The 12,236-nt window shown below is 63.2% G+C and overlaps 1 protein-coding gene across 1 annotated transcript; it reads right to left on the reverse strand.

The window, feature by feature from the left end:
- Positions 1-1,828: 1,828 nt before the first annotated feature.
- AQP8 (aquaporin 8) lies at positions 1,829-6,372 on the reverse strand. The gene is made up of 5 exons (XM_063171609.1): positions 6,161-6,372; positions 4,398-4,524; positions 3,360-3,574; positions 2,156-2,290; positions 1,829-1,871 (listed from the first exon to the last, which is right to left on the reverse strand). The coding sequence occupies exons 1-5, from the start codon at positions 6,370-6,372 to the stop codon at positions 1,829-1,831; spliced, it is 732 nt and encodes a 243-aa protein (XP_063027679.1).
- Between the last annotated feature and the right edge of the window lie 5,864 nt (positions 6,373-12,236).

Raw genomic sequence — 12,236 nt, forward strand, 5'->3', positions numbered from 1 at the left:
TGCAGGATGGATTTGGGTGCAGGATGGATTGGGTGCAGGATGGATTTGGGTGCAGGATGGATTGGGTGCAGGATGGATTGGGTGCAGGATGGATTTGGGTGCAGGATGGATTGGGTGCAGGATGGATTGGGTGCAGGATGGATTTGGGTGCAGGATGGATTTGGGTGCAGGATGGATTGGGTGCAGGATGGATTTGGGTGCAGGATGGATTGGGTGCAGGATGGATTTGGGTGCAGGCAGTACCCGCGGTGCAGGATGGATTTGGGTGCAGGATGGATTTGGGTGCAGGATGGATTTGGGTGCAGGATGGATTGGGGTGCAGGATGGATTTGGGTGCAGGGTGGATTGGGTGCAGGATGGATTGGGTGCCGGATGGATTGGGTGCAGGATGGATTTGGGTGCAGGCAGTACCCGCGGTGCAGGATGGATTTGGGTGCAGGATGGATTGGGTGCAGGATGGATTTGGGTGCAGGATGGATTTGGGTGCAGGGTGGATTGGGTGCCGGATGGATTGGGTGCAGGATGGATTTGGGTGCAGGATGGATTTGGGTGCAGGATGGATTTGGGTGCAGGATGGATTTGGGTGCAGGGTGGATTGGGTGCCGGATGGATTGGGTGCAGGATGGATTTGGGTGCAGGATGGATTTGGGTGCAGGATGGATTTGGGTGCAGGCAGTACCCGCGGTGCAGGATGGATTTGGGTGCAGGATGGATTGGGTGCAGGATGGATTTGGGTGCAGGATGGATTGGGTGCAGGATGGATTGGGTGCAGGATGGATTTGGGTGCAGGATGGATTTGGGTGCAGGCAGTACCCGCGGTGCAGCAGGCTGCCCGGCGCAGAGCAGGCGCAGCCAAGCGCGCTTCCTGCGGGCCCGAGCATCCTCTCGAAAGGGGAAGGGGGAGCAGGGGGAGCAGGGGGAGCAGGGGGAGCAGGGGGAGCAGGGGGAGCCCGTCACGCCCGGGGGCCCAGCCCCGCTCCCACGGAGCGCTGTGCCCCGGCAGGGCGGGGACACGCTGGGGACACGCTGGGGACACGCTGGGGACCCCCAGCCGCCGCTCCCCGCGGGCTCCCTTGGCGGAGGAAGCCGCGGTTCCGCTCCGCGTTCGGTTCGGCATTTTGGGGCCGTTGCCATGCCAACCGTCCCGGTGACATCGCCGCGCCGTTTGTCTCCTTTCGGGGCCGCACCGGGGGGAGCAGCGCCGGGTTCCGCTCCCCTGCAGCTCCCGGGGCTCCTGCCCGGCCCGGGGGCGGCCGAACCAGGGGCGCTCCATCCCCGGCCCTCCCTCACCCCTGCAGCTCCGCAGCGCCGTCCTTCCCTAAAACCCTCTCTGTGCCAGCCCGTGCCCTGCCAGGGTCACCTCCGGCACGGCAGAGCAGGAAACGAGCTGAAAATAGAGCGGTGACATTGGCAGCGCCCTGCCAGCCCCACGGGGACAGCTGGGAACTGCCCTGGCACTGCCAGAGCCGCCGGGGGGAGCGGGAGGAGGCGGCTGCCCAGCGGGCACAGGGCTCCTGTGGGAGCTCACCCAGCGGGCACAGGGCTCCTGTGGGTGCCCGGGCACAGCTCTGGGCGTCAGACACGGCGCAGGGGCAGTGCCAGAGCAGCCTGGGCCACCACGAGGCTGCTCCCGGTGGGGCAGTGCCATGGCAGGGCTGGCAGAGCCCCGTTTCCATCCTCCCTCAGGAGGAACCGTGGATGGCCCAGGGGTGCCGGGGAGGTGCCAGGGGGGCAGGATGAGGGGAAGGAGCTGGGGCAGGGGGTTCCACGCTGGCTGGGCTGGGCTGGGCTGCACCCACTGCCCACGGGCAGGGCCCTGTGCCCGCTGTCACTTGAGGAGCAGGCGGGTGGCCTGGTCACCCAGCAGGAGCCTTTGGGAGGAAAAACAGACAGAAATCTGGGGTCGGCATTGCTGCCATGGCAAGGGTACAACAGGGACAGGGGACAGCACCAGCCTGAGGCTGGACAGGTGTGGGCACAGGCTGGGCCTTTGCTGCCACCCTGTCCTCATGGGAAGGAAAAGGGAAAGGAGTTCCCAGCCTTGGACACCCCTCTGGAAAAGCATCAGCGGGCAGCCCTGCCCGACGGAAGGGGCAGCAGGGGCGAAGGGAGGCTCAGGGTGCCAGGGTGGCAGTGCCATGCAGGTGCCGCGTACCTCACCAGCCCCCCGACCAGCAGCGCGGCCAGCATGGGCCCCACCCAGTAGACCCAGTGGTAGTTCCAGCAGTTCGCCACCAGAGCCGGCCCGAAGGCTCGGGCTGGGTTCATGCAGGCTCCGGACACGCCGCCCCTGCAAGGGGACAAGGGGAGCGTGGTGGCTGCGCCATGCCAGCAGGACATGGGGCAGCAGCCTCCCCTCGGTGCGGGATGGGGCTATGGGGCAATGGGGTGGGCAGCATCACCACCCCCTCCCTCCCTGGACCCTTCCCAGGGTTCGGGTGGGCACTGGGCTCTGCGCAGGGAGGCTGCTCGCCGCTCGCGGCTCACACACAGGAGCGGGGCAGCGATCGCAGCTTTAGGGTAAATATTTGCCGAGGGGTTTGTGCAAACACAGCCCGGGGTGCTGCCGGAGTGGTGGGCGCCGCCTGAACCCAGCGCTCCATTAACATTTCTGATTGCGTGCGCGCTCGTTATCCTGGCACGGTGGCACCGGAGCCTGGCAGCGCTGCCAGCGGTGCGGGGACACGAGGGACGCAAACCCCCCTGTTTGCTCAGGGCTTCCCAGGGCAAACACGGCCCGCAGGCCCGGGGTTGTGTTATCACCCATGGTGGGGCTCAGGGGCTGTGCCGGCTGCGGGGACACGTGCGGGATGAGCTGGGGCTGCTCCTGCTCCAGGCTGAGCCCGGGCTGCTCCTGCCCCAGCCCATCAGCTCTCCCAGGCTGCCAGAGCGCCCACTGGGCTCATCTCATGGACTCCCCGGTCAGGGGAGGGCCCTTGGTGTGGCAGGGGGGCAGGTCCGTCCCGTCTCATCCCATCCCATGGATCCCATCCCATCCCATCCCATCCCATCCTATTATCCCTTTATCCCATCCCTTTATCCCATCCCATCCCATTCCATTATCCCATCCATCCCATCCCATCCCATCCCATCCCATCCCATCCCATCCCATCCCATCCCATCCCATCCCATCCCATCCCATCCCATCCCATCCCATCCCATCCCATCCCATCCCATCCCATCCCATGGATCCCATCCCATCCCAGGTCGGGTGGGATTTGGGGTGCCCCTATGGAGGGTGCTCAGATCTGCCCCCCCTTCCCCCCCACACCCAGGGTCCCTCCTGAGCCCTGCCCGGTGCCAGCAGCCGCTGGTGGCTCTGTGGGCACAGGGCACAGGGCACGGGGCCAGGCTCTCACCCTGCCAGGGCCGCGGCGGTGACGGTGAGGCCGATGCACAGCGGGGCCAGCGGGGTGCGGGTGCTGCCGTTCACGGCTCCCATGCACACCACGAGCAGCAGGAAGGAGCTGAGCACGACCTCGGCCCCCAGCGCGGCCGGGAGCTGCTCTCGGGCCGTGGCACTGCCCGGGGCTCCGCCGCTGGCGTTGCTGAAGCGCTCGCTCGGTGCCACCGCCTGCGGGAGAGCCGGCTGTGCCCAGGTTGTGCCCAGGCCGTGCCCAGGCTGTACCCAGGCTGTGCCCAGGCAGTGCCCTGGCCGTGCCCGTGCCAGCAGGGGAGAGCCGGCCGTGCCCAGGCCGTGCCCGTGCCAGCACTCGGGCTCGCCGCCTGCCGGGGCAGCGTGGGCGGCTTAAAGAGGAGCTAAACTGCGGGGGGAGAGGCAGCCCCGAGCTCCTGGCACGAACACGCCTGACCGAGGAGGCTCCGGGCACCGCTGGGCACCGGGGGTACCACTTTGGGCAAGGGGAGAGCCCCGGTGCCCGGGGGACGTGTGGGGCCACACGGTGCTGAGAACGGGCAGCACCGAACCCAAATGGACCCTGGGGCACGGTGCTGGGGGAACGGGCACGGGGAAAGGGCTGGGTGGGCACGGCAGTGCTGCAGGGGCACCCCAAGTCCTCCTGTACCCCCTCAGAGGGCACAGCAAACTCTGCAGCACAGAGCCCGCAGCAGGCTGGGGAGGTCAGGCCAGCCAGGCAGGGCAGGGACAGTCCCTGTGCCCCAGGGACTCTCCTGGCTCTGAACCTTTGCCAGGCCAGCTGTGACAGGCAGGGACAGTGCCAGGTCTGTACCTGTGCCAGGCCAGCTGTGACAGGCAGGGACAGTCCTGGCTCTGTCCCTTGGCCAGGCCAGCTGTGACAGGCAGGGACAGTGCCAGGTCTGTACCTTGGCCAGGCCAGCTGTGACAGGCAGGGACAGTGCCAGGTCTGTACCTTGGCCAGGCCAGCTGTGACAGGCAGGGACAGTCCCCCCGCCCCAGGGACACCCCCAGTCCGTACCTTTGCCAGGCCAGCCCCGATGACCCCTCCGCAGAGCTGGCACAGCCAGTAGGGGATGAGCAGGGTGACGTGCAGCCCCCCGAGCAGCCACACGGCCAGGGACACGGCGGGGTTGAAGTGGCCTCCGCTGCCCAGGGGACAGAGAGAGAGCAGCATCAGTGGGGACTCGCCCTGCTCGGGGTGAGTGCCATGGCTGGAGCCACGGACGCTTTCCCAGTCTGCAGGAAAGCAGGGTCCAGCTGTGCCCTCTCTGCAGAGCAGCAGGAATGCAGGGTGGGCACACAGCCCCTCCTGCAGGGACACAGGGACAGTCTGAGGGACAGGGTTTGGGGCTGTGTCACTGTCAGCACCTCTGCCAGGGCACAGCTGCAGTGCTGGGGCTGGCACCAGCCTGGCACAGCTGCACGAATGCAGGGCTGGGGCTGGCACAGCCTGGCAGGACATCCCCCATCAGAGCAGGGCTCTCAGTACCGAACCCAAATCCTTCACCTCAAAAAGCACAAGCCAGTCAGACACAGAGACCCTCTAATTAATAGTGATTACCATGAGACACGGGTTAATGAACAGGTTTCATAACTGATCAGCCTGGTAATTGCTGGTGATGAGTCAGAGAGTCTGGGATCCATCAGCACATCTGACTGCTCAGCTGGGACTGAGCCCCAGGAGAGCAGGGAGCTGGGCTGCTCGGGGCTGTGCCAGGGCTGGACAGGGCTCCCCTGGCACCACCAGGGCCGGGAGGGAGCCTGGGCACAGGGGGGACACAAACCCACCTGGGGAGCGGCCTGGATGGGGAACCCACCCTGAGCAGGGCTCCTCTCCAGCCTCCCTGGGCTCCAGCCTTTCCCTGAAGGGTGGGCAGGCCCTGGCACAGGTGCCCAGAGCAGCTGTGGCTGCCCCTGCATCCCTGGCAGTGCCCAAGGCCAGGCTGGACAGGGCTTGGGGCAGCTGGGACAGTGGAAGGTGGGAAGCCCATGCATTTGGTGGGTTTAAGGTCTCTCTGCTCCAAACCATGTCAGGATTCAGTGTGAACTGCAGCCCCCAGTGCTGCTGCCCTGGTTGCCCGTGCCAGGTCTGTGCAGCCGGGCCCAGCTCAGGAGTTCCCCTGCCCAAACCCCACCAGGGCTGCTCTCCCTGCCCCCAGGCCCTGCTGAGTTATCCCCCCATGGCTCCGGGCTGCCCCTGGCCCTGGCCCTGGCCCTGCCCCTGCCCCTGACCATGGCCAGGCCAGCCCGGGGGTCCCATCCCTGCAGCTGACACGGGGAAGGCAATGGAACCCCCCAGGGGCCCTCCCAGCCTCTTCCTTGGGGATAAATCCACATCTCAGCTCCACACAACAGCTTTTCAACGAGCAGATATCTCTAAACGCTGCCTTTGAGTAATTGAAATCCCCTTTTAATTTTTTTACCTGAAAATACCCAGAGGAGGAGCACAGCTGGGTCAAAATGTTTTGCTCTGACATCCTTGTGAAAGGAGTCATCTCAGCTTCACAGAGAATCACAAAATCACAGAACGCCTTGGGCTGCAAGGGCCCTTAAATATCTCCGAGCTCCAACTCCCGGAGGAGAATGCTCCCGTTCCAGCCTGACCATTTTATGAAAAGGGGCTAAAAATGGAAACGCTGCCATCCAAAGCCAGGCGAACAGCCCAAACCCACGGCGCTACTGATGCCACCAAAGATGCCACCAGGGCTGCCACCACCCCCCAAGGGCCACTCAGCTCACAGGGGCTCCAAAGGGGCACCCCCTGTGCCCCGTGTCCCTTACCTGATGTCCCCCAGCACGGCCACGGTGGCAGCCAGGGCCAGCCCGTGTGCCAGGGCGGGCTGCAGCCTGCCCGTGCCCCCCGGCTCCTCCAGCGCTGCCAGGCAGCCCGTGAAGATGAAGAGGGCAGTGCCCAGCAGCTCTGCCAGGCACGGCCGCACGTGGCGCTCGAAGCGGGGCAGCCGTGGGGCAGAGGGCTTGGTCTGGGCATCCATCAGCTCCTGCAGCGGGCACTCAGCACGGGAGTGCCCCGCACAGCCCAGGGCACGGCTGGCACGGCTGGAGCGCAGCCCAGGGCACAGCTGGAGCACAGCTGGCTCTGCAGGAGCCTCAGCAGGGACCCACCCCAGGGCTCCCCCCGAGTCTGACGGGCAGCTCTGCACGGCAGGCTCTAAATACAGATTGGATTTGCATTGCTAAGGAAAAAAAGGGGCCATAAAAGCTGCAGGGCCGGCCCCCGGGGGTATCAACGCTCGTTATCGCTGCTGCAAGGCTGGGGGGTTTCTCCCTGGCTGGTGGTGGGGTGGTGTGGGGGGCTCTGCCAAGGGTCAGGATGGGGCTCCTGCCCCGCACATCTGGAGTGTGGCACCTGTGCCCAGCCCCGGGGCCTGCAGGAGCCGCTGGGGAACAGCCTGGGGAACAAACCCAGGGGAACAGCCTGGGACTCTGCTGGAGCCCAGAATGCCAGGCTGGCTCAGGAGGGAAGGGAGCTCTGAGAAACTGCAGCTGGAACTGAGAAACTGCTGCAGTGCTCCAAGGCACTGAAGTACTTTGGACATCTTGTGCCAGCTCCTGCCCTGGCACAGACACGTTCCGCTGTCCACAGCCACGGGGCACTGCCAGGGATCCATGGCAGCCCCAGCTGCTCTGGGCACCTGTGCCAGGCCTGGCACCTTGTGAGTGGAAACCATCAGTCAAAACTCCTGTAAAGCTCAGCCCTCATCCTGCCCAGGGCTCCAGGCTGGGGGTTCCTGCTCCTCCTGCACTGCTCTCGATGAAGATGAGGGCAGCGGCGCCAGGGGATCCAGCAGCCACTGCAAAGCTGGCATGGATCAAACACTGATTAAACATCAACATTGATTAAACCCTCCCTAAACCCCCCTCATGCCAGCGGGGATCACTGCTGGAACAGCAGATTCAGCCAGGGCAGGGGGAATGGGGCACCCCCAGGTACCAGCACCTCACAGCCCACAGCTCCCAGCAGGACCAGCACGGCTTCACTGGGAGGGTTTGAGCCGGGCTGAAGGGACCCAAGGGACCCAGATGTGGCCGATTTGGGCATTGATTGAGAGGGATCGGCGTGACCCCCACCCAGAGATGGGCACTGCCAGGGCGGTGCCAGGGCAGCTCCTGGAGCAGCAGGAATTGCCCAGGATGCAGCCAGGGACCAGCCCAGCCCTGCAGGATGGGCCCTGAGCCTGGAGCGAGCTCCTGCAGCCCGTGTTTGTGCTGCTGTGGGGACTGGGGTCTGCAGGAGCTCCTCTCTCCTGTCAGCAGGTAAAGAACCTCCCTGGTTTATGGTGTTGTCACAAGGCCCTGGGGATGGGAAGGAAATTTCCACTGCCTGTCCCTGTGGCCACAGTGCGGACAGGGGTCAGGCAGGAGAATCCCAGTGAGGGCACCCCTGAATGAGCCCCCACTGACCCAGTGCCCCCAGGAGAATCCCAGTGAGGGCACCCCTGAATGAGCCCCCACTGACCCAGTGCCCCCAGGAGCTTCTCCCTACAGCCAAGAGCTCCTGGCATCACCCACAGACACAGCTGGCATGTGGAGGGACAGCTGGGTCTGCCTGGCCTGGGGGCCCCCATGAACCCCCAGACCTGTGGGACAGGGATTCAATCCCATCAGCTCACAGGGCACTGTGTGCAGGGCCAGCTCCCCACAGCTCCATGGAACCCATCTGTCCCATGGCTCCCTGCATGACCAGTGCTCCTTTGGGAGGAAATTGAGCTTGGGCAGAAGGAATCCAGATTTCAGTTGTTTTGGGGGTGGTTGTCATGAGAGATCAATGTAACACACTTCCAGATCTCAGCTGCTCCTTCCTTGCAGCAGCTCCCAGGGCACCGTGCAGGCACTGCCAGGAGCTGGGCTGTCCCAGACCCCAGACCCCAGATTCTGTACCCCAGACCCCAATCCCAGATCCCACAGCAGCAAGGGTGAGCCCCAGCAGCCCCAGGACCCTCCCTGGCCAGCAAAGGCAGCCGGTGGCAGATCCAGGTGCTGCTGGGTGCCCCTGGCACAGGAGGTGCCCAGGCCGGTGCCGCCGTGCCCACGCTCTGCTCCCAGCACCGTGGTGGCCTCAGAGCACGGCGAGGTCACAGCCCAGAGCCAGGATTAACCCCTGTCCTTGGCTTTTAAACATTTACCACTCTGGGGAGCGGGGATGTTTGCCTGAGCCCTGCAGAGGAAACGCTCCACATTGAGGCCACAAAGGCTTCAATTCCTGCTGAGCAGGGGCCTGAGACAGCACTGAACAAAGGCACAGCCCTGAGGGAAGGGTTCCCTTTGCTGGGAGCCTCAGCACCTGCCCCGTGCCCACAGGTGCCCCAGGATGCCAAGGGCAGAGCCCTGCCCTGAGCGGGAGATGGAATCCTCAGCACCAAGGTTTGCTCGTACGGAAACTCTGCCCGTGGGAAAAGGCGTGGGGATGAGAACAGATAAATCTGTTCCTATCAGCAGACACTTATTTTTGTCCTTGTTTGGGCTTGCACCGATTTGTTAGATAAGTGACAATAGCAACTGTGTCAATTAGTACAGGAAGTGGTGGCACCAAGCAAGCCAAGGCTTCCAGAAATGGTTTTTAGGAATCACAGGGAGCGTTTCCCTCACCCATCCGCCTGGGCAGGACAGCCAGAGCACCCCAGTTTTATCCACCCCAGTGTTTCACTCCTCCCCTCATTTCACTGAGCAGATCTGCCACCTTCCCTTTGCTTTCCCAAACAAACCAAGGCACCCAAATGAGGATCCGCACAGAAAACCAGATCTGAGGGTTGGATGATCTTTTAATGTCCTTTCCAACACAAACCGTTCTGGGATTCTAAACCCAAACCACCCAAACTGCAAAAGCTCAGGCAGGCACTAAAGGGCATCACCGAGTGCTGTTAACACAGTCCCAGAACCCCGGGTTTGGGCTGGACACTGAATCCCACCTGTGCCAGGGCCTCCCACCCTCCCAGGGAAGGATCTCATCCTAAAATCCAATCTCAACCTCCTCCCTGCCGGTTTGAATTCCTTCCCTTTTTCCTGTCACTCCAAGCTCTTGAAGCGCTTGGAGTGCTCTCTGTGAATCAGCCCTGGTGCATTTTAAACACCAGAATTCCAGCTGGCATCCATAGAAAAGTCATTCCGAAGCGTTCTGGCGCTGCACAGCGTGGTGCTGCAAGGAGAGGCCCGGCGAATGCAGCTCGGGGTCAGCTCTTTCAGGGAGCCATAAAGAACCAGAGCAGCTCCTCTGACACTGCCTTATCTTCCCCGTTTATCTGAGAGTCCCCGGGATTACACAAGGGGCTGAAAGAGAACTTCAGGATGGTTTGCAGTGCACAGGTGAGGTGACCTCTGCCCCTCCCAGAGCCCTCTTGTGTAAGAGTTTTCCTCCCATGGCTGCCTCAGAGCAATGGAAATTTCCAGGGATCCCCAGGGCGGGCTGAGCGCTGCCTGCTGCAGAGCAGGGATGGATGGATGGAGCTGTGTCAGTCCTGCAGCCCAGGCTGGTCTTTGAGCTGGCAAAATCACCGCGAGGAGGATGAAGGCACCCAGGCCTTAATTCTGTATTTCACATTCTTAATTCTGGTGCTCAGCATTAAATCCACCCCAGAAGGGGTGGATGCTGCTGGTCCCCCCAGCCCTGCACATCTTCCCTGCAATCAGCTGGCCCCTGGCTGTCCTGGTTATTTCCATCCTCAATAACCACATTTTCTTGTGCCCAGCAGCCCAGGCACCTGAAAACTGTGCAAACTCGAAATGGGAGCTGGTCACTCTGCAGAGGGGCTGAAACCCCACGCACTGAGCCAACCACTGCTTTTCCTTCAGCTCCTAACGCTGGGCAAGCCCTGGCAGTTAAATAAATTAATTTCCTGGAAGGCAGCTTCATTTATCATCTGTGCAGAGCGAGCAGGCCATGCTCAGGGATGGGCAACGTGGATGGGCACAGGGGCAGGGCAGGGGCAGCACCCAGAGCAGGGATCCACAGCCTGGAGTGAGTGTGAGCAGCCAGGTGTGAGTGTGGGCAGCCAGGAGTGAGTGTGAGCAGCCAGGTGTGAGTGTGAGCAGCCAGGTGTGAGTGTGGGCAGCAGCCAGGTGTGAGTGTGGGCAGCCAGGAGTGAGTGTGGGCAGCCAGGTGTGAGTGTGGGCAGCCAGGTGTGAGTGTGAGCAGCCAGGTGTGAGTGTGGGCAGCAGCCAGGTGTGAGTGTGGGCAGCCAGGTGTGAGTGTGGGCAGCCAGGTGTGAGTGTGAGCAGCCAGGAGTGAGTGTGAGCAGCCTGGAGCGAATGTGGGCAGCCAGGTGTGAGTGTGGGCAGCCAGGTGTGAGTGTGAGCAGCCTGGAGCGAATGTGGGCAGCCAGGTGTGAGTGTGGGCAGCCAGGAGTGAGTGTGGGCAGCCAGGTGTGAGTGTGGGCAGCCAGGAGTGAGTGTGAGCAGCCAGGTGTGAGTGTGAGCAGCCAGGAGTGAATGTGGGCAGCCAGGTGTGAGTGTGGGCAGCCAGGTGTGAGTGTGAGCAGCCAGGAGTGAATGTGGGCAGCCAGGTGTGAGTGTGGGCAGCCAGGTGTGAGTGTGAGCAGCCAGGTGTGAGTGTGGGCAGCCAGGTGTGAGTGTGAGCAGCCTGGAGTGAATGTGGGCAGCAGCCAGGTGTGAGTGTGAGCAGCAGCCAGGAGTGAGTGTGGGCAGCCAGGAGTGAGTGTGGGCAGCCAGGTGTGAGTGTGGGCAGCCTGGAGTGAATGTGGGCAGCAGCCAGGTGTGAGTGTGAGCAGCTGGGTGTGAGTGTGAGCAGCCAGGAGTGAGTGTGAGCAGCTGGGTGTGAGTGTGAGCAGCCAGGTGTGAGTGTGGGCAGCCAGGTGTGAGTGTGAGCAGCCAGGTGTGAGTGTGGGCAGCCAGGTGTGAGTGTGAGCAGCCTGGAGTGAATGTGGGCAGCATCCAGGTGTGAGTGTGGGCAGCCAGGAGTGAATGTGTGCAGCCAGGTGTGAGTGTGAGCAGCCAGGTGTGAGTGTGGGCAGCAGCCAGGAGTGAGTGTGAGCAGCCAGGTGTGAGTGTGAGCAGCCAGGTGTGAGTGTGGGCAGCCAGGTGTGAGTGTGGGCAGCCTGGAGTGAATGTGGGCAGCTCCTGGCTCCTGGTGAACAGTCAGGGGCAGGGAGCACTGCCTGACTGTGCCAGGGACACAGGACCAGCCTCCTCCTGAGCAAAGCTTCCCATACCCTTTCTGGCACCCATTCTGGGAGCCCATCCTGAGCACAGCTCCTCTCCAGCCTCTCTGGTCACAATCTTTCCCTGGCACAGGGTGCCCAGAGCAGCTGTGGCTGCCCCTGGATCCCTGGCAGTGCCCAGGCCAGGCCGGATGGGGCTTGGGGCACCCTGGCACAGTGGGAGCTGTCCCTGCCATGGCACGGCTGGCACTGGGTGGGCTTTAAGGGCTCCTTCCTGTCTGAAGCATTCTGTGACTCCCAGAGCTGAATTTTGTTGCCCCATCAGCAGCAATGCCCAGGAAAGGGCCAGGCTGGAGCAGGAGGCAGGGGCAGAGACCCAGGGACGTGCAGGGCTAACACAGCCCTGGCAGCAGCAGCAGCAGGCAGACAACTGGAGCCTCTCCTGCCTGGAAAAGCTCCTGAGGCAGCAGCTTCCCAGCAGAGCAGCACCTGCACAGCCAAAGAGCCCCCGGGGAGAGCTGAGGGCTTTATGGACCCGTTTGTCAGCGCAGCCCTGAGCAGGGGCTGCCAGGGACCAAGGGTGCTCCTTGGTGCTGCTGAGCCCTGGGGCACACGGTGACCCCAATGCAGCACAGCAGAGGCTCTGGGAGCTTCGGCAGCAGTGAGTGACTCCCCTTCTCCCAGCTGGGGGCTGAGGGGACAGCAGGCTCCAGCAGGGCAGGGCA

Source organism: Melospiza melodia, chromosome 18 (assembly GCF_035770615.1).
Source record: "Melospiza melodia melodia isolate bMelMel2 chromosome 18, bMelMel2.pri, whole genome shotgun sequence".
In the NCBI taxonomy this organism is placed as follows: domain Eukaryota; kingdom Metazoa; phylum Chordata; class Aves; order Passeriformes; family Passerellidae; genus Melospiza; species Melospiza melodia.